Source organism: Salvelinus namaycush, chromosome 14, assembly GCF_016432855.1.
Source record: "Salvelinus namaycush isolate Seneca chromosome 14, SaNama_1.0, whole genome shotgun sequence".
In the NCBI taxonomy this organism is placed as follows: Eukaryota; Metazoa; Chordata; class Actinopteri; order Salmoniformes; family Salmonidae; genus Salvelinus; species Salvelinus namaycush.
In genome coordinates, this window is record NC_052320.1 from 26,745,646 (window position 1) to 26,766,126 (window position 20,481).

Below are 20,481 nucleotides of genomic sequence, written 5' to 3' on the forward strand. Positions count from 1 at the left end.
TTTCCTCTGATCCTTCCCTTAACCCAAACTTTTCAAATGTTGCTTTGTACTTTTAGTAGTCACAAGGAAGCAGGCAGGTAAGTAATCACATCATCTACAGGTGTATAGCCTATTCGTCATCACTCGAAGGGCTTGGAGCCAACTGCCAACCCATTGGAAGAAAAACAAGATCAGGAATTGCAAAAACACAAAATATATACAGCATAAATTACCATCAATTTAAAAGCATTACTTTTGTAAACATTCCTGGTATGGGTCTTCCAGTCATGGCCCAGGAGTAAAGTCAATGTAGCACATCAAGGCTTGGCTGTGGTAATGGCCTAAAACACTGAAACCGGGCCATCTCTGCCCATCTTAATGAGCAGGCGTTTTTACAGACTACTACTCTGGGACCCAGTCCCAAGGACCACCACGCCAGGGGTACGGGCCAGTTAGACCAGTTAAATACTGTGAGTTATTTCCAGACAACCACCTACTGGGTAGTGGTAAAACCAAACAGAAAGGGAGAGGAGCCAAGAGGTTTGGACTGGAGGAGTATTTGGGGAATGTTAAGGCAACTGAAAGGTTTCTGGAAATAACTAGTCATTAGAGTAACGTTATCCCCAGTGTTGGTTGCTGGGGGTTTTCCAATCTGGAATATTGACATGTATCAAATGTATTTTATTAAGCTCTTTTTACATTAGCAGTTGTCACAAAGTGGTTTACAGAAACCTAGCCTAAAACCCCAAAGAGCAAGCAATGCAGAGGCAGAAACATAGTGGCTAGGAAAAACTCACTGGAAGGCAGGAACCTAGGAAGACGGTGAGAGATGAACCAGGCTCTGAAGGGTGGCCAGTCCATGAGGTGAATAGTAACAGTTCTTCTAACCCTTTTTGGTTCCAAGTGGAAACCTTTTGCGTTCCAGGTAGAACCCTTTTGGGTTCCATGTAGAACCCTCTGTGGAGAGGGTTCTGTATTGAACCCAAAAGGGTTCTACCTGGAACCAAAAGGGTTCTAAATGGAACCAAAAAGGTCATTCAAAGCATTTAGATAGAACCTTTTTTTCTAAGAGTGTAGATACACTACAGAAACTTGGTCTGACCAGGCTCTTGGAGTTCCGTTCAGGGTTCAATTCTATGTTTGACCCAGGCCTTTCATCTGATATTTTATTTAGTATTATTTTACCTTTATTTAACTAGGCAAGTCAATTAAGAACAAATTCTTATTTACAATGACGTCCAAACGTCATAACGACGCTGGGCTAACTGTGCACCGCCCTATGGGACTCCCAATCACGGCCGGTTGTGATACAGCCTGGAATTGAACCAGAGTCTGTAGTGATACCTCTAGCACTGAGATGCAGGGCCTTAGACTGCTGCGCCACTCAGAAGCCTGAGTGACCAAAATCACTGTTGTTTCATATTATTGTTGACAATGTTGCTTAACCAGTTAATCCGTAGATGTTGCTTTAGATTGTCTTGTGTTGTTACAAAGTCATGACTAACTTACATGTCAGGTCTTAGAAGTGCTCTGACACTGGTGGGTGAATGGCCTGTAGTGTGTAGCAGTCCAGTATCATTAATTAATGGCCTGGGCAGCTCGGACAGACATCCTTACAGCTCTGGAGATGAGAGGAGTGTCTCCCTGACTCACACTAAATTCTTTCCGCTGCTCTGTTGGTTGCCACATACTTTAGTCTGAGACTGCCATCATTGAAGTCGCTTCTGGTGATGAAGGGCACGAGGGGTGTTGTACAAAACATAGTCATCAGCGATTGGATCGTCTCTAACCAATCAGAGTATCAAAGCCAATTGCGAATGTTCCAACCGCCGCTTTACCCACGTGTGTTCTGGCTCTGGCCCAACCCATTGATTTCTGGACCAATCCGACGACCCCTAATGTGTTTGCGTTCGGTGAAGGGTCAGGGAGGTACTCAGATTCAGACTCATTGCGGAGAAGAAACTAACGTCTGTGGGCGGGGCGTAGCGTTTGGCCGGAGCAAGGAGTCTGGGTAGCCAGGCAATCTCCATCCCCACAGAGGTGTATTATTCAGACAGCACCAAACCACCCCAGTAAAGAAGGTCTCTGCACTGACACACCAACGTGGACTCAGGCAAAGACGTAACATAATAAATGACATTTGTGACACTACAATTAGTATAATATGTTACGTTTCGTATGGTATGTATTAATTTGTGGATGTCCATCATCCATTTCATATGATATGTTACGATGAGAAAAAATTTGAAACCCGCACACTATGATATGTTACGAATTGCAATTTATACAATATGTTCCGAATTTGCAAAACATATGATTATGTTACGAATTCCAATTTGTTTTGGCTAAAGTTAGCTAGGTGGCTAACGTTAACTAGGTGGCTAACATTAGCTAGGCTAGTGGTTAGGGGTTAAGGTTAGGATTAGGAGTTAGGTTAAAGGGTTAAGGTTAGGGGAAGGGTTAGCTAACATGCTAAGCAGTTGAAAAGTTGCTAAAAAGTAGTAAGTAGTTGCAAAGTTGCTAATTAGCTAAAATACTAACTTTGTCCAACCTTTCGATTGCTAGAGTTTTGTGTTATACAAAAACCCATCCACCCCGGCCAACTACACTACTTTTGTTTTTGCCTTAAGTAACTTTCTGTCTTATGTAAACACATCAAACGTGTCCCGGATTTACACGATGTTACATCTAGTCTATGAGGCCTGTCTGGACACACCCTACCATGCCTGGGGGACCCTCTTACTGACCCTCCCTGCCCGGTCTCATCCAAGAACTATGGGGTTCACAGTTTAACCGTGCTAACTCAAACCTATTGTAGCCTACAGGTATACAACAACAATGGAAACAACCACACAAATACACATAAAGTAACGTGCACGCAAACAGTTACTTTCCATCAACCAACCAACAACAACCATCTTACTACACACCGACTCAGCTGTGGAAGACTGAAGTTTTTTTTGACAACATCTAAAATGGTCATTGATGATGTCCACAATGGTTAGCTCCCTCCGGTTCATCCGGCAGTCAGTGGCCCAACAATGCAGCTTTTCGGCCCAAACTCCCAGTCAGCACAAACTGACCCTGACCAGTAAAAACAGTCCCACATGCCTGGCGTGCCTGGGCTCACAGAACATTGGTGACAGGAAAGAGTGGAGAGACAGGTGAATGGAGAGGAGCACCGGAAGAGAGAAAGCCATTACAACAAATCTACAACAGCGGTGGCCTTAGCCAGTAGTAATCACAATACCAACTACAGTGCCTTCGGAAAGTATTCAGACCCTTTGACTTGTGTTATGTTACAGCCTTATTCTAACATGGATTCAATAAATATAAAATCCTCAGCAATCTACACACAATACCCCATAATGACAAAGCAAAAACAGGTTTGCAGAAAATTAAAAAAAACAGAAATATTTTATTTACATAAGTATTCAGTCCCTTTGATTTGAGACTCGAAATTGAGCTCAGGTGCATCCTGTTTCCATTGATCCTCCTTGAGATGTTTCTACAACTTGATTGGAGTCCACCTGTGGTAAATGAAATTGATTGGACATGATTTGGAAAGGCACAAACTTGTCTATATAAGGTCCCACAGTTGACAGTGCACGTCAGAGCAAAAACCAAGCCACGAGGTCGAAGGGATTGCCCACATGCTAAGCGTCACATAAGGAGGAAACCTGGCACCATCCCAACGGTGAAGCATGGTGGTGGCAACATCATGCTGTGGGGATGTTTTTCAGAGGCAGGGACTGGGAGACTAGTCAGGATCGAGGCAAAGATGACCGGAGCAAAGTACAGAGAGATCCTTGATGAAAACCTGCTCCCGATCGAACATCTCTGGAGAGACTTGCAAATAGCTGTGCAGCAACGCTCCCCATCCAACCTGACAGAGCTTGAGAGGATCTGCAGAGAAGAATGGGAAAAACTCCCCAAATACTGGTGTGCCAAGCTTGTAGCGTCATACCCAAGAAGGCTTGAGTCTGTAATCGCTGCCAAAGGTGCTTCAACAAAGTACTGAGTAAAGGGTCTGAATACTTATGTAAATGTGATATTTCCATTTCATTTTTTGTAATAAATTAGCAAACATTTCTAAAAACCTGTTTTTGTTTTGTCATTATGGGGTATTGTGTGTAGATTGATGAGGGAAAAAATGATTTAATACATTTTAGAATAAGGCTGTAACCTAACAAAATGTGGAAAAAGTCAAGGGGTCTGAATACTTTCCCGAATGCACCGTATATTACACAAGTACAAGGCCATTATAAAAGCCCATGAGATGTTTTCTTCAGCCATAACGGTACATCCAAGTAAAGATGATTTTTGTCTTTATTATAGAATAGCTTTACTCAGCTAACAACTTTCAGATGTTTAATGATGGATAAACACAACTGGTGGAGGGTGTGTGAGTGACTAAAGACATCGGAACCTAACGCTATTTGTTTCAGCTCACCCGGGATAACCATGGGTAGAGTGTGGGGGGGGGGGGGGGGGGGGTATAAGCACCTGTCCCTTTCCCACGCACGCATGCACACTCTCTCCACAGAATAGCAGTGGGAAACGAAGATGGAAATATAGTACATGAATACTTTATATAATAGTAATAGCAAATTGGAACATGCAATAGTGCTTGGTGTTTAAACTTTGGCAACAAAACCAAGCAATTTGTAGGAACATCTGACAAGATTCAAGACAACAAACTGATAATTAAAATCGGACCACAATCCAACTTTGGATTTTCCATACCACAATAAAACATAGGTTATGCTTCCATTGCCTTCATTTGCTCAGTCTCTTCACAATGTGTAACTTGGACTCACTTCAAGTATGATTATAGAGTACAGGCATCTCTATTCAGTAGAGCAAGCTGCTCTAACTACTTTACTATTTACTATACAACTGATTACAGGCTATCAAGTGAAGCTGAACTACCCGAATCTTTAGATTTCTAATTGATTCAATTGTTTAAAACATGTGCCCAACAATAGCTAATTGACTCTGTGTAAGAGCTAAATGATGAATAAAATATGTCCACTCCCATCCCACTCATGATTCCACTAAAGGTCCAATGCAGTCAAAAACCTGACTTTTCTGTTTTACATACATTTCCACACTGTCACGTTCCTGACCTGTTTTCTGTTAATTTTGTATGTGTTTAGTTGGTCAGGGCGTGAGTTGGGGTGGGCATTCTATGTTTTGTGTTTCTATGTTTAGGTTAGTGGTAATTAGCCTTATATGGTTCTCAATCAGGGACAGGTGTTTGACGTTTCCTCTGATTGAGAACCATATAAAGGTAGGCTGTTCACACTGTTTGTTTGTGGGTGACTGTCTTCCGTGTCTGTGTATGTTGCACCACACGGGACTGTTTCGGTTTGTTCGTTCGTTTGTTGTAGTCTGTACCTGTTCGTGCGTTCTTCGTGTTATATGTAAGTTCTCATGTTTTAGGTCAGTCTACGTGCGTTTGTTATTTTGTAGTTTGTTGAAGTGTTTTCGGTTTTCGTATTTACTTTAATAAACTTAATTATGTCTACATTCCACGCTGCGCTTTGGTCCAATCCCTACTCCTCCTCTTCTTCCGAAGAGGAGGAGGACAGCCGTTACAGAATCACCCACCAACCATGGAGCAAGCAGCGTGAGAGGAACCAGCAACAGCGGCAAAGAAACCAGGACTCGTGGACATGCGAGGATGTTTTGGACGGCAAGGGTTGCTACACATGGGAGGAGATCCGAGCTGGAAGAGATCTTCTCCCATGGGAACAGCTGGAGGCGATTAGGAGAGCAGAGGCAACCGGAGAGAGGGACCGGAGTTATGAGGGTACTCGACTAGCAAGGAAGCCTGTGAGTAAACCCCAAAAATTTCTTGGGAGGGGGCTAAGAGGGAGAGTGGCGAAGTCAGGTAGGAGACCTGCGCCCACTCCCTGTACTTACCGTGGAGAGCGAGAGTACGGGCAGACACCGTGTTACGCAGTAGAGCGCATGGTGTCTCCTGTACGTGTGCATAGCCCGGTGCGGTACATACCAGCTCCTCGTATCGGCCGGGCCAGATTGAGCATTGAGCCAAGTGCCATGAAGCCGGCTCTACACATCTGGCCACCAGTGCGTCTCCTCGGGCCGGCTTACATGGCACCAGCCTTACGCATGGTGTCCCCGGTTCGCTTACATAGCCCGGTGCGGGTTATTCCACCTCCCCGCACTGGTCGGGCGACGGGGAGCATACAACCAGGTAAGGTTGGGAAGGCTCAGTGCTCAAGGGAGCCAGTACGCCTGCACGGTCCGGTATTTCCGGCGCCACCTCCCCGCTCCAGCCCAGTACCACCTGTGCCTACACCACGCACCAGGCTTCCAGTGCGTCTCCAGAGCCCTGTTCCTCCTCCACGCACTCTCCCTGTGGTGCGTGTCTCCAGCCCAGTGCCTCCAGTCCCGGCACCACGCATCAAGCCTCCTGTGCGTCTCCAGAGCCCTGTACGCACTGTTCCTTCTCCCCGTACTCGCCCTGATGTGCGTGCCCTCAGCCCGGTAACACCAGTGCCGGTACCACGCACCAGGCCTATAGTACGCCTTGAGAGTCCAGTGTGCCCTGTTGTTGTTCCCCGCACTAGCCTGATGGTGCGTGTCCTTAGCCCGGTACCTCCAGTTCCGGTACCACGCACCAGGCCTACAGTGCGTCTCAGCCGGCCAGAGTCTGCCGTCTGTCAAGCGGCGCCTGAACTGCCCGTCTGCCAAGCGGCGCCTGAACTGCCCGTTTGCCCAACGGCGCCTGAACTGCCCGTCTGCCCAACGCCGTCTGAACTGTCCGTCTGCCAAGCGCCGCATGAACTGCCCGTCGGTACTGAGCCTTCAAAGCCGTCCGTCTGCCATGAGCCTGCAAAGCCGCCCGTCTGCCATGAGCCTTCAGAGCCGTCTGCCAGACAGGAGCCGCTAGAGCCATCTGCCAGACAGGAGCCGCTAGAGCCTTCCGCCAGACAGGAGCAGCCAAAGCCTTCCGCCAGACAGGATCAGCCAGAGCCTTCTGCCAGACAGGATCAGCCAGAGCCTTCCGCCAGACAGGATCAGCCAGAGCCTTCCGCCAGACAGGATCAGCCAGAGCCTTCCGCCAGACAGGATCAGCCAGAGCCTTCCGCCAGACAGGATCAGCCAGAGCCTTCCGCCAGACAGGATCAGCCAGAGCCTTCCGCCAGACAGGATCAGCCAGAGCCGTCAGCGAGCCATGACCAGCCAGAGCCGTCATCCAGCCATGACCAGCCAGAGCCGTCATCCAGCCATGACCAGCCAGAGCCGTCATCCAGCCATGACCAGCCAGAGCCGTCATCCAGCCATGACCAGCCAGAGCCGTCATCCAGCCATGACCAGCCAGAGCCGTCATCCAGCCATGACCAGCCAGAGCCGTCATCCAGCCATGACCCGCCAGAGCCGTCATCCAGCCATGACCCGCCAGAGCCGTCATCCAGCCAGGATCCGCCAGAGCCGTCATCCAGCCAGGATCCGCCAGAGCCGTCATCCAGCCAGGATCCGCCAGAGCCGTCATCCAGCCAGGATCCGCCAGAGCCAGCCAGCCAGGATCCGCCAGAGCCAGCCAGCCAGGATCCGCCATCCAGTCCGGTGCTGCCGTCCCTCAGTCCGGAGCTGCCGTCCCTCAGTCCGGAGCTGCCGTCCCTCAGTCCGGAGCTGCCGTCCCTCAGTCCGGAGCTGCCCCTTATCCCGGTGCTGCCCCTTATCCCGGTGTTGCTCCTTATCCCGGTGCTGCTCCTTATCCCGGTGATGCTCCTTATCCCGGTGATGCTCCTTATCCCGGTGATGCCCCTTAATTTAGGTGGGGTTATTTGGAGGGTGGTCATTGTGAGGGGGATAAAGAAGCGGGGATTTATTATGGTGGGATGGGGACCACGCCCAGAGCCTGAGCCGCCACCGTGGACAGATGCCCACCCAGACCCTCCCCTAGACTTTTGGTGGTGCGTCCGGAGTTCGCACCTTGAGGGGGGGGTTCTGTCACGTTCCTGACCTGTTTTCTGTTAATTTTGTATGTGTTTAGTTGGTCAGGGCGTGAGTTGGGGTGGGCATTCTATGTTTTGTGTTTCTATGTTTAGGTTAGTGGTAATTAGCCTTATATGGTTCTCAATCAGGGACAGGTGTTTGACGTTTCCTCTGATTGAGAACCATATAAAGGTAGGCTGTTCACACTGTTTGTTTGTGGGTGACTGTCTTCCGTGTCTGTGTATGTTGCACCACACGGGACTGTTTCGGTTTGTTCGTTCGTTTGTTGTAGTCTGTACCTGTTCGTGCGTTCTTCGTGTTATATGTAAGTTCTCATGTTTTAGGTCAGTCTACGTGCGTTTGTTATTTTGTAGTTTGTTGAAGTGTTTTCGGTTTTCGTATTTACTTTAATAAACTTAATTATGTCTACATTCCACGCTGCGCTTTGGTCCAATCCCTACTCCTCCTCTTCTTCCGAAGAGGAGGAGGACAGCCGTTACACACACTATGAGGTTGGAATAATACTGTGAAATTGTAACAGATGTTTGAAAAGACCGGACATTTCTGTCTGTTTAGTTGGGATGGAGTTTGGCCTGCCTGGTGACATCACCAGGTGGTAAATTAGTTAATAGACCAATAAGAAGGAGAGTTCCAAACCTCTCTGCCAATAACAGCTAGTTTTCAGTTTTCAGTTTCCCCCTCCCCACTCAGACCACTCACAGACAGACACTAACCACGTTTCCATCCACAGTTTGTGAAGTCCTACCTTATAAAAACAAAAATCTGGACAGCTGTGATGGAAACAGGAAGTTTTGATACAATTTTATAAATGCCAACAAATAATTTTTTCATTCGACATGGTGGGATCTTTTTGGATTGGTAAAATGAATTATGCTAGAAATGGCGGTATGCGCAAATACAGTGCATTTGGAAAGAATTCAGAACCCTTGACTTTAACCACATTTTGTTACTTTACAGCCTTACTCTAAAATGGATTACATTGTTATTTTTCCTCATCACACAATACCCCATAATGACAAAGCAAAAACAGGTTTGTAGAAATTTTTGCAAATGTATTAAAAATGTAAAACTGAAATATCACATTTACATAAGTATTTAGACCCTTTACTCAGTACTTTGTTGAAGCACCTTTGGCAGCGATTACAGCCTCAAGTCTTCTTGGGTATGATGCTACAAGCTTGGCACACCTGTATTTGGGGAGTTTCTCTTATTCTTCTCTGTAAATCCTCTCAAGCTCTGTCAGGTTGGATGGGGAGCGTTGCTGCACAGCTATTTTCAGGTCTCTCCAGAGATGTTCGATCGGGTTCAAGTCCGGGCTGTGGCTGGGCCACTCAAGGATATTCAGAGACTTGTTTCCGAAGCCACTCCTGTGTTGTCCTGTTGGAAGGTGAACCTTTGTCCCAATCTGAGGTCCTCAGTGCTCTGGAGCAGGTTTTCATCAAGGATATCTCTGTACTTTACTCCGTTCATCTTTCCCTTGATCCTGACTAGTCTCCCAGTCCCTGCCGCTAAAAAACATCCCCACAGCATTATGCTGCCACCACCATGCTTCACCGTAGGGATGGTGCCAGGTTTCTTCCAGACGTGACGCTTGGCATTCAGGCCAAAGAGTTCAATATTGGTTTCATCAGACCAGAGAATCTTGTTTCTCATGGTCTGAGAGTCCTTTAGGTGGCTTTTTGGCAAACTCCAAGTGGTCTGTCGTGCCTTTTACTGAGGAGTGGCTTCCGTCTGGCCACTCTACCATAAAGGCTTGATTGGTGGTGCTGTAGAGATGGTTGTCCTTCTGGAAGGTTCTCCCATCTCCACAGAGAACTCTGGAGCTCTGTCAGAGTGACCGTCAGGTTCTTGGTCACCTCCTTGACCAAGGCCCTTCTCCCCCGATTGTGGTGTTTGGCCGGGCGGCCAGCTCTAGGAAGAGTCTTGGTGGTTCCAAACTTCCTCCACTTAAGAATGATGGAGGCCACTGTGTTCTTGGGGACCATCAATGCATCAGACATTTTTTGGAACCCTTCCCCAGATCTGTGCCTTGACACAATCCTGTCTCTGAGCTCTACGGACAATTCCTTCAACCTCGTGGCTTGGTTTTTGCTGTCTGATATGCACTGTCAACTGTGGGACCTTATATAGACAGGTGTGTGAGCACCAAATGCGCACCAAATCAAGTTGTAGAAACATCTCAAGGATGATCAATGGAAACAGGATGCACCTGAGCTCAATTTTGAGACTAATGGCAAAGGGTCTGAATACTTATGTAAATAAGGTATTTCTGTTTTCGCTTTGTCGTTATGTGGTATTGTGTGTATTGTATTGATATAATAACCATCCTATCAAAGTAAACTTGGAGTCACAAGATGATATGGTGTGTGGTCCTCCCACTACTACTAGGGAAACAATGCAGTTTATTAGGCTACAGATGAAGTAAATTATGATGAAAGTGCACTGTGATCTTGATGCTCCTTTCCAATAAATATCTAGGGTCTTATTCTGGTGACATTATGATCGATGCGTGACTGTGTTTGACAAATAAAACTATTCTCGCTCTTATCCACAATCATCTCATCCTGTGTAGACTATACCTGCACAGCCTACCCACACTGTAGGCCTATCTGCAAGCTGTCGGCCAGAGAGCACCAGAGTAGGAACATTTGCTAAACATTTGACAAAACTATCGGTATTGTTGAAAATGTGATGGAAACATATTGAACTTTAGATTTGTATTCGGTACAATCGAAAAGTACATTTTGTGTGCACTATGACATGACACACTGACTTTTATCAGCAAAAAGTCCATTTGGTGGGAACACACCACAGGTGGGAAAATGCGCATATTTTCTTTATGTGGATACTAGAGAGTATTCGCATGAAAATCTGTTGCCAATTGGTTGGAAACCCAGCTACAGTACTTGAAAAAGTATTGCTTGAGAAATTGCTCTTTTCTAAGAAATACTTTTCTTTTTGACCATTTTAACAGAAAACAATCACAGTAAGGTATTTAATTGTTACCCAGAAATGATTTGATATTGAGATAAAAACGGCTGCATTGGACCTTTAAGGATGGCACCTGGCAGTCAGGATTGGGGGTGACTGACAGTACCAGAGGGAAGGAGAAGGTCCTGGAACATGTGTAACAAACCAGCCCTCTCCTGTCGCGTTCAGCATCTGTTCACGGATATGCAAACGGTCAAGATCAGGCATGTTTCCCCCAGACTAACCCATTAGACCTATTCCATTGTAAAAACCTTAGTTCCCGTGTTTGAACGTTGAAGTTGCCCAGAGGCATGGTTTGGCTGGTTCTACTTTTTCACACCCACGAGGAGCAGTGGGTGTGTTAAAAAAAAATACTGTCTAGAAAAAAAAGAGCCACAACCATAAATAATGCGTATTGATACAGAACAATCAAATAATTATTGAAATACCATAACATTTATCCCAATGCATTCGTTTTTATATCTTGTTAGTGTCCTGTATATCAACTTTTAGTTCGTTTCATTGACTACATGATATTATTACGCTGTAATAACGAATTGCCTTTGACAAATGTTGGTTCTTATGAATTTTCATAGCATACCCTTTGAATTGCAAATACAGTGAACGTTTCAATTTCTGGCACGAAAAGATAAACCGAGACAAAACGTTTTGCTATAAAGGTTTGACCAATTTGAAACTTAATCGCCAGTCAATTAGCCTACTTCAGCCCTGTTTTATTAGCGGTATTGTACTGTTGCACAGCAGACAGTCATGAATCGGCAGAATTGAATAGCGGCTACATTGTAACGAGGATCAACAGAAAAAAACGTGTTTAATTGTATCCGTCTAGTTTCGTTCATCAAAACATACATTGACAATACACTGTACAATAGTAACTTGCTTACCTTGTCTCGGCCATTTTCCTCACATTATATGCGCAAAAAGTTGGAAAAAGATGTGTGTTGTAGATTTCCCAGCTATGTGCAGTTCCACGTAACTACAGCACAGAGTACTGCCTCTCACCCCTGCCCTGTCTGTGTGAGTCAGACGGTCGGCGTTTCCCCCCCCTTCCCCTCCACTAAACTCCACCATGCCTTTGAGTTGTGTGGAATCTTAACCCTACAGGACTGTAATTGAACTGTCCTCTCCGCGATTTTGCGGTCTGATGATCTGTGTCTAAATGATTCAATACACCCATCTAGTGCCCACACAGAGTAAACACACCACGGCATGGTGGAGTCCGTCATCAAACAACCTGTTTGTGAAAGAACGCTTATGTACTAGGCTAATAAAACAATGCAGTTGTCAAGCGATTTCAAATTCCTGACATGATTATAAACTGTATGTGCTAGTCATTAAGGCTTCCCAAACTGAAAGAACCAGTGACCCCTGCTGGCTGAATATGAAACAAGATCAAATGTGTGGTTATTCAGAACCCAGAAAAACATGTTAGATAGTGCATGAATGTGCAACAAAGACATTGGCATATATGGCATTGGTAACAGAGTCTCCCAATCAAAGTTGGCAGGACTGAGATGAACATGAAAAATAAACACACCCCAGATTAAGTGAAGAGGAAACCTTGGCATTCAACACTTTATTCACAAACTAGTTACCGCTATCAACTGTTCACTGGTAAACCGAAGGAAATAAAAATATATGTATGATAAATCTATTTAACTGTACAAGGCATTGTTATGATAAAACCTTCTTTCACATACAGTAGCCCCTTTCAAAGTGCTAATAAAAAGTTGTGTTGCTTCTTTTCTTCCAGGTGGAGAAGGGACTTGTTTTACATCATACAATATGGTACATTACTGGGGGGAGATTCCGTTTCCAGGTAAATTAGGGGGGGGGGGGGGGGAAGATCCTTGCATCTTCATATCAGAAGAGTATACTTACAGGTGTGAAACAACAGTGCACAGATAGTAGAGAGGGCAGTGTCTGATAGATAATTAAACCTTTAGTTTTCTGTGTATTATAAAATATATTTAAACATTTACATTAATTGCAAAAACATACATTCAAATACATGCAGCAATTTTATATATACGTTAAGACCGCAATAGCACCATGTATAGCGAAAACAAAAGGAGTAGTAACAGCCATATATTGTTATAAAGAATGCAACATTCGTTAAATACATTTATTTTTCCATTTATTTTAATTTCTACAGACAATACATGATAAGGGAAACGTGTACACAGTCTTTAGACCATGAAGTTACGGCTGATCATGACTGGGTGTGCTTGTTTTACAAACCAGCATGTCCTGAGTTTCCATAAGTGGTATTAGGCAACATAAACTGCCAGGTTTGCTGTAAGGTCTGAGCGGGTTGCCAAACCTATGTCCCGCCCATCTCTGGGACAAACCGGCTTGCAAAACAAGCGCACTTTCTTTCTCTAAGGCCTTTGATGATGTCAATGAAGTATTGGACGGATGACTTCATAAAAAGATTAACCAAAGAGACTGGACAAGTTAGATTCACATCAGATGACTGTCTTCAAATGCATGTTCTCTGATTGGACTGTTTTTATAACAGGTAATGCCATGGATACCTAGCTTTATGTAGGCCAAGCTGTAGAAATCTTAATAAGAGTTTTTACTAATCTGTTCAACATCTGGATGTCAAACACTCATTTTGAAATTGAAAAAACAAAAGAGAATGATTTCCCCAAAATATTTGAATCGCATAAATATCAAGTCTCTTGTTTTTCATTAGAAACATAATTAAACTGAAAAGAGATGGCACTCTCCCAGTTCCTACCTGCACTTTAGCCCTAACCACCACTCATGCATGTTTGCCGCCATACTCAAAGGCAGGTTGCACTGTAACTGAAAGTGTGTGTGTGCGTGTGTGCGTGCGTCGCTGCAATCTCATAATTGATCATCTGCATTTAATAGAATTAAGGGGTTTTAAATGTTGATTAGTAACACATGGGTAAAAAACATGAAATCAATGTGCCACATACACTGAAGCTGCACAGTGGGATGAAATCGCCGCCAATGAATATAGCTAGTAGTAAAAACCTAAAAGTAAAGTACACATGGCCACAATACAAAATATTTTTCAAAGATTCCAATGAATATCAAAAATCTATCAAGTTTCCTTTCCTCTCCCATTCGTTCCCTGCCCCACAAACAAAAACCGAAGCAAAGTCCTGCATTAGGAAAATAATCATGTACTGCTGCTGCGTTCGAGCCTAGAGGATCTCCTTGTGAAGTCTGTTGTGTGGTGGTGTATTACAGGAAGGGGCCAGCAGGGGGCAGTCTGCTGGCCTGGGCTATGACTGGGGCACTGGAGGGCCACAGTCTGGATTAAAGGGACAGGCTCATCCCGATATCAGCCTGGAGGTGCTGCTGTGGCATAAGGAGGAAGAGGGTGAGAGGTCAGGGTGGGGGACAGGCCAGAGGTGGCATTGTGCTGGTTCAGTGTCCCTAAAATCTCAGGTGAGGAGGGGAGACAGAGAGAGAGAGAGGGGTCTTACAAGCAGTCATACGGGCAACCCATTCTCAGCCTCCTGAACAAAGTCACTGCAGTCACAGTGAGCATGGTTCAGTCTCCACCGGGATGACCGCCTCCTCAACAACTCCTTCTCCTCTTCATCACCTCTCTCCATGCTCTCCTCATCCTCTTCCTTCTCATGCAGAGTGAGCTGGCCCTCCTCCACAAACTGGTTGAGAAGAGGTGGGGCGCGGTTCCAGTCTGAGCTGCCCTCCTCAGCTGGAACTAGGGGAGAGGAAGAGGAGGAGGGAGAGGGAGAGTGGTGCGGCCCTCCATTCAGCCCCAGTGCCTCCCTCAGGACCTCGGCCCCAGCCTCTCTCAGCAGGAGAGCAGGGGTGGCCAGGGTGGTCAGGTAGATGGCTGAGGTTGATTGGTCTGTTGATGACACCAGGGCGTGGTCTCTTCCTCCTCTCCCCTCCCCGGGAATTACGTTGCTGCGGCGCCCGTTCGGCTGGTGGTTGAAGTTGCCGAGCAACGTGAACATCCTGTCCACGGTCCCACCAAAGTTGTCCCAGTCCTCCAGGCTGACGTTGAAGTTGAGTTTGAGATCGTAGGCGTGCTCGTCAAGTCTGTACAAGGGTTCAAGTTCTGACCAGTCCATTCCCGTTCCCCCCACAGTGGGCGCTTCGGGCGGGGCCACTCTGGCCTCATGGACCCTATCCCTCCCAGCCTTCCCAAATCTGTCCTCTGATGAGACAAAAGCACACAGACAAAAACAGTGTCATCCACAGTAAACCTCTGGCACCTGTTATGTCTGTATCTCTTCCCGTCAGCACCACGTGAATGGGTTGATGCTGTGATATTCACATCAGGCAACTATAGAGATAAATCACGAAACACACAAGCCATATGTACAGCAGAGTATCAGAAAGAGACATTATAAGAGACCATATGAAACGTAATAAAAGAGAAAAGTCAACCAATAGACAGAGATGATAAGATGATGAAGGCAGATGTGTTGGGCGGTGGGGGTGGATGACGCCCTCTACTGGTGAGAAACAGTAGGACAGGGTGAGATGTGAGCAGAGCTGTGCAGGTCAGAACATCCATGCAGACAGATAGGAGAGTGAGAAAGACATGGTTATTAACTAGAACTAGCAGAGATCAGCATGCAAGCCTGGACGAACCCAGAGTTGAAAAAACTACAGAGAAGGAAGAGAGGAAAGAGAGGAAGAAAAGCTCAGTTAGAGGTGACTGGTGGCATCGTGAGGACCAGATGGGGTGTCCAAACTCACAGTGATTTGGAGGTGGGCTTCTTCACTTTTGGCCACTTTCTGCGTTGAAATTGCCTGATGCACAAGCGACAATAAGACAGACTGTTACCCAGCCCATTCAAGCAGAGGAAAATACGTCCTCAACCCTCTCCCAACCTCAGTCAGAAGCAGTGCAGAGACAGTCAAGCATACGTACAGTGTACCCCCCAGGTTAGAAAAGTGCCCAGTCCCCCAAACCAGCTGTCATGCAAAGATGCAGAGGAAAGCAAGAGAAACTGCACACAACACCAAAAACACCCTCGCCCCACATGTACAGTGCATTTGGAAAGTATTCAGACCCCTTGACTTTTTCCACATTACAGCCTTATTCTAAAATGTATTAAATTGTTTCCCCCCAATCTACACACAATACCCCATAATGACAAAACAGGTTTTTAGAATTTTCTGCTACAAAAGAAAAAGGAAATATCACATTTACATAGGTATTCAGACACTTTACTCAGTACTTTGTTGAAGCACCTTTGGTAGCGATTACAGCCTCAAGTCTTCTTGGGTATGAAGTGAAAATCTTGGCACACCTGTATTTGGGGAGTTTCTCCCATTGTTCTATGCAGATCCTCTCAAGCTCTGTCTGGTTGGATGGGGAGCTTCACTGCACAGCTATTTTCAGGTCTCTCCAGAAAGGTTCAATTGGGTTCAAGTCAGGGCTCTGGCTGGGCCACACAAGGACATTCAGAGAGCCTTGTCGCGAAGCAACTCCTGCGTTGTCGTGGCTGTGTGCTTAGGGTCGTTGTCCTGTTGGAATGGGAACCTTCGCCCAGTTTGAGATCCTGAGTGCTCTGGAGCTGGTTTTCATCAAGGATCTCTCTGTACTTTGATCCGTTAATCTTTCCCTTGATCCTGACTAGTCTACCAGTCGCTGCTGCTGAAAAACATCCCCACAGCATGATGCTGCCACCACCATGCTTCACCGTAGGAACGGTGCCAGGTTTCCTCCAGACGTGACGCTTGGCATTCAGGCCAAAGACTTCCATCTTGGTTTCATCAGACCAGAGAATCTTGTTTCTCATGGTCTGAGAGTCCTTTAGGTGCCTTTTGGTAAACTCCAAGCGGGCTGTCATGTGCCTTTTACTGAGGAGTGGCTTCAGTCTGGCCACTCTACCATAAAGTCCTGATTGGTGGAGTGCTGCAGAGATGGTTGCCCCTCTGGAAGGTTCTCCCATATCCACAGAGGAACTCCAGAGCTCTGTCAGAGTGACCATCAGGTTCTTGGTCACCTCCCTGACCAAGGCCCTTCTCCCATGATTACTCAGTTGGGCCGGCGGCCAGCTCTAGGAAGAGTCTTGGTGGTTCCAAACTTCTTCCATTTAAGAATGATGGCCACTGTGTTTTTAGGACCTTCAATGCTGCAAAAAATGTTTGGTACCCTTCCCCAGATCTGTGCCTCGACACAATCCTGTATCATCTGAGCTCTACGGACAATTCCTTCAACCTCATGGCTTGGTTTTTGCTCTGATCTGCACTGTCAACTGTGGGACCTTATATAGACAGGTGTGTGCATTTCCAAATCATGTCCAATGAATTGAATTTATCACAGGTGGACTCCAGTCAAGTTGTGGAAACATCTCAAGGATGATTAATGGAAACAGGATGCACCTGAGCTCAATTTCGAGTCTCATATCAAAGGGTCTGAATACTTATGTAAATAAGGTATTTCTGTTTTTTATTTTGAATAAATTTGCAAAAAAATTCTAAATGCCTGTTTTTGCTTTGTCATTATGGGGTATTGAGTGTAGATTTTTTATTAATTTAATCCATTTTAGGATAAGGCTGTAACGTAACAAAAAGTTAAAAAAGGGAATGGTCTGAATATTTTCCAACTGCACTGTATGTATTCTCTAAGTGTTTTGTATTTTGTCAATGTATTCTAGACCAAGTATGTGTGCTATCTTTTAGGAATATTTCTATAAATATTATATAGTACTAATATCTAATAAATCGTTAAGTGCCGAGTGGTGTTCAAGTCAATGAGTAAAGATACCTGTATTCATCAAAGCTGCTTCGCTCTTTACCTCCTGAAGAAAAGACAATGCAGTGGTTAGAAAACATATGAACACATTCCTATCAATGAAGGCACAGAGACCTCGTTAAGAGAGGCTTTTAAATGCTTTAGAAAGAGCAGTCGTTTTAAAGACAAAATGTTATCTGAAATTCAAATAAATACAAGTAGAAAAAAGTTTTCAACTGAATTGACCTTAATTAAAAGGAACAAAACACAGGGAGAGGTTGTAACTGTTTAAAATGCAGGTAAAGAACTGATACATGAGAAGTAATGCAAGAACAGAAATCAAGGCATGATTTGGGTCTGCTGGTGAGGGTGATGGTGATGAGGATGCCAAACAGATCATTCGTCTGTAGTCACAACCCACAACAACCTGGCATAGTGTGTGTGTGTGTGTGTGTGTGTGTGTGTGTGTGTGTGTGTGTGTGTGTGTGTGTGTGTGTGTGTGTGTGTGTGTGTGTGTGTGTGAGGAACTCACCCAGCTCCAGGTTGCGGGTACGGGGGTTACACTGCTTGTGGCCCTTGCAGCTGCGGAGCTCCATGAGTTGAACGTGGAGCTGGTTTAGGACGGTTCGGTCCAGCGTGTTCACAGCATTCATCAGCTACACGGAGAGAGAGAGAGAGAGAGAGAGAGTAAGTCCGGGTGGGTGAGAGACAGTGTCCGGATGAGAGAGAGAGAGTGTCTGGGTGAGAGAGAGAGAGAGTCCAGGTGGGTGAGAGAGAGAGAGAGAGAGTGTCTGGGTGAGAGAGAGAGAGTCCAGGTGGGTGAGAGAGAGAGAGAGAGAGTGTCTGGGTGAGAGAGAGAGAGAGAGAGTCCAGGTGGGTGAGAGAGAGAGAGAGAGAGTGTCTGGGTGAGAGAGAGAGAGAGTCCAGGTGGGTGAGAGACAGTGTCCGGATGAGAGAGAGAGAGTGTCTGGATGAGAGAGAGAGAGTGTCTGGGTGAGAGAGAGAGAGTCCGGGTGGGTGAGAGAGAGAGAGTCCGGGTGGGTGAGGGACAGTGTCCAGATGAGAGAGAGAGAGTCCAGGTGGGTGAGAGAGAGAGACTGGGTGAGAGAGAGAGAGAGTCCAGGTGGGTGAGAGAGAGAGAGAGTCCAGGTGGGTGAGAGAGAGAGAGAGTCCAGGTGGGTGAGAGAGAGAGAGTCCAGGTGGGTGAGAGAGATGAATAGTACTGGTATTCATACCGGCCGTACTGGTCTAACGTCTCTTATATAATAGCTGATTTTCACTTTGCTATCTTGAAACAGGGCAGCAGGCTACCCACTGGGCGCAGACGTCAATTCAATGTCTATTCAACCACTTTGCCCCCAGTAGTGAATGTTAGAAGGCATCTTTACAGAGGAGTGCTTGCGGTGAGGATTGAGTACTAACTTGGTAGGGATCCGTGTTGAGGTCAAAGTACTCCAGGAAGCCAGTAGCAAACTCGCAGAAGAGGAAGTTGTGTGTCTCGTTGATGGTCCTCAGACACCAGTAGGTGTTGTTGTTGGCACTGGTGCAGGCACAGAACGGACCCACTGCAGACAGAGAATAGTCAGTAATGCTAGTGTAGTATGTGTGTTTGTGTGTGTGTGTGTGTGTGTGTGTGTGTAGTCTCTTACTTGTCCAGAAGGGGGCGGTCTGCCAGTGCTGGTTGTCGTGGGTGAAGCAGGTGAGACCAGGCATGCTACAGGTGTCGTTGTTCCTCAGACGTTTCAGCAGCTTCCGCATCTTCTTCCTCCTCTTCTGCTCTTTCAGTAACCACGCCTTCTTATCCTGACCCTTCCTGATGACGTCACACACACATAGAAATACACACATCACACAATGACACATTCAAATACACACTGTAGATATGCAATCACTACATAGGCAGAAGCACACAAACAGCATATGTCCCTTTCTTATACACAAACCCACCCCCTTACCTGAATGGGTGAATGCTGCCTCCTTTGTGCCTGAGCTTACTCTTGTACTTAGACTTGTAGCTGAAACACAGACAGATATTTACATAATCAGTCTTTATGAGCATGTAGTAAACCTCTTCAAGTCTGGTAGACAGCCGTTATCTTCACTGTAAGTGCATCTAATGCTGGCGTTTAGTATGTGGAAGGATATTGGTAATTAAACAATGGATTCCTAAGAGGTTGTTTGGTCCTTACATGTAGTGGTTGCAGTCACACTCATCTGGGCGGGCTTTCTTCAGGTGACCCCTAACCTCTCTTAGGTTCTTGATCTTTGTTTGCAGGGTCTCAATCTAACAGAGATGCAGGGCATTAGATCTAGGAATATCACAACAATGAGGGCTTCTGTAGCTCCGTTGGTAGAGCATGGCGCTTGCAATGGCAGGAGTTGGATTCCCGGGACCACCGGTATGTAAAATGTATGCAGGCATAACTGTACATCGTTTGGAATAAAGGGTCTGCTGAATGGCATATGCACTGAGTGTAGAAAACATTAGGTACACCTGCTCCTTCTATGACTGACTGACCAGGTGAAAGCTATGATCCCTTATTGATATCACCTGTTAAATCAATTTCAATCAGTGTAGATGAAGGGGAGGAGACTGGTTAAAGAAGGATTTGTAAGACAATTGAGACATGGATTGTGTATGTGTGCCATTCAGAGGGTGAATGGGCAAGACAAAAGATTTAAGTGCCTTTGAACGGGGCCAGGTGCTCCAGTTTGTCTCAAGAACTGCAACACTGCTGGGTTTTTCCACATTCAACGGTTTCCTGTGTGTATCAAGAATGGTCCACCACCCAAAGGACATCCAGCCAATTTGA

The 20,481-nt window shown here is 45.9% G+C and overlaps 2 protein-coding genes across 4 annotated transcripts in view; both read right to left on the bottom strand.

The window, feature by feature from the left end:
- Positions 1-11,977, bottom strand: part of arhgap46b (Rho GTPase activating protein 46b) — a 92,422-nt gene extending 80,445 nt beyond the window's left edge. The window contains exon 1 of the mRNA XM_039008316.1: positions 11,847-11,977. Coding sequence (XP_038864244.1) covers positions 11,847-11,860 — 14 coding nt within the window. The 5' untranslated portion in view covers positions 11,861-11,977. The remainder of the gene's footprint in view (positions 1-11,846) is intronic.
- Positions 11,978-14,987: 3,010 nt separating this feature from the next.
- The window catches only part of LOC120059337 (extracellular sulfatase Sulf-2-like), a 185,129-nt gene continuing 179,635 nt past the window's right edge, over positions 14,988-20,481 (bottom strand). The window contains exons 15-22 of one of the 3 annotated variants that reach the window (XM_039008318.1): positions 19,858-19,952; positions 19,624-19,683; positions 19,318-19,481; positions 19,091-19,233; positions 18,201-18,324; positions 17,702-17,735; positions 15,682-15,735; positions 14,988-15,133 (exon numbers count right to left, since the gene is read on the bottom strand). In XM_039008318.1, coding sequence (XP_038864246.1) covers positions 15,103-15,133; positions 15,682-15,735; positions 17,702-17,735; positions 18,201-18,324; positions 19,091-19,233; positions 19,318-19,481; positions 19,624-19,683; positions 19,858-19,952 — 705 coding nt within the window. In that variant the 3' untranslated portion in view covers positions 14,988-15,102. The remainder of the gene's footprint in view (positions 15,134-15,681; positions 15,736-17,701; positions 17,736-18,200; positions 18,325-19,090; positions 19,234-19,317; positions 19,482-19,623; positions 19,684-19,857; positions 19,953-20,481) is intronic. The other 2 variants (XM_039008319.1, XM_039008320.1) reach the window with 2 other exon arrangements.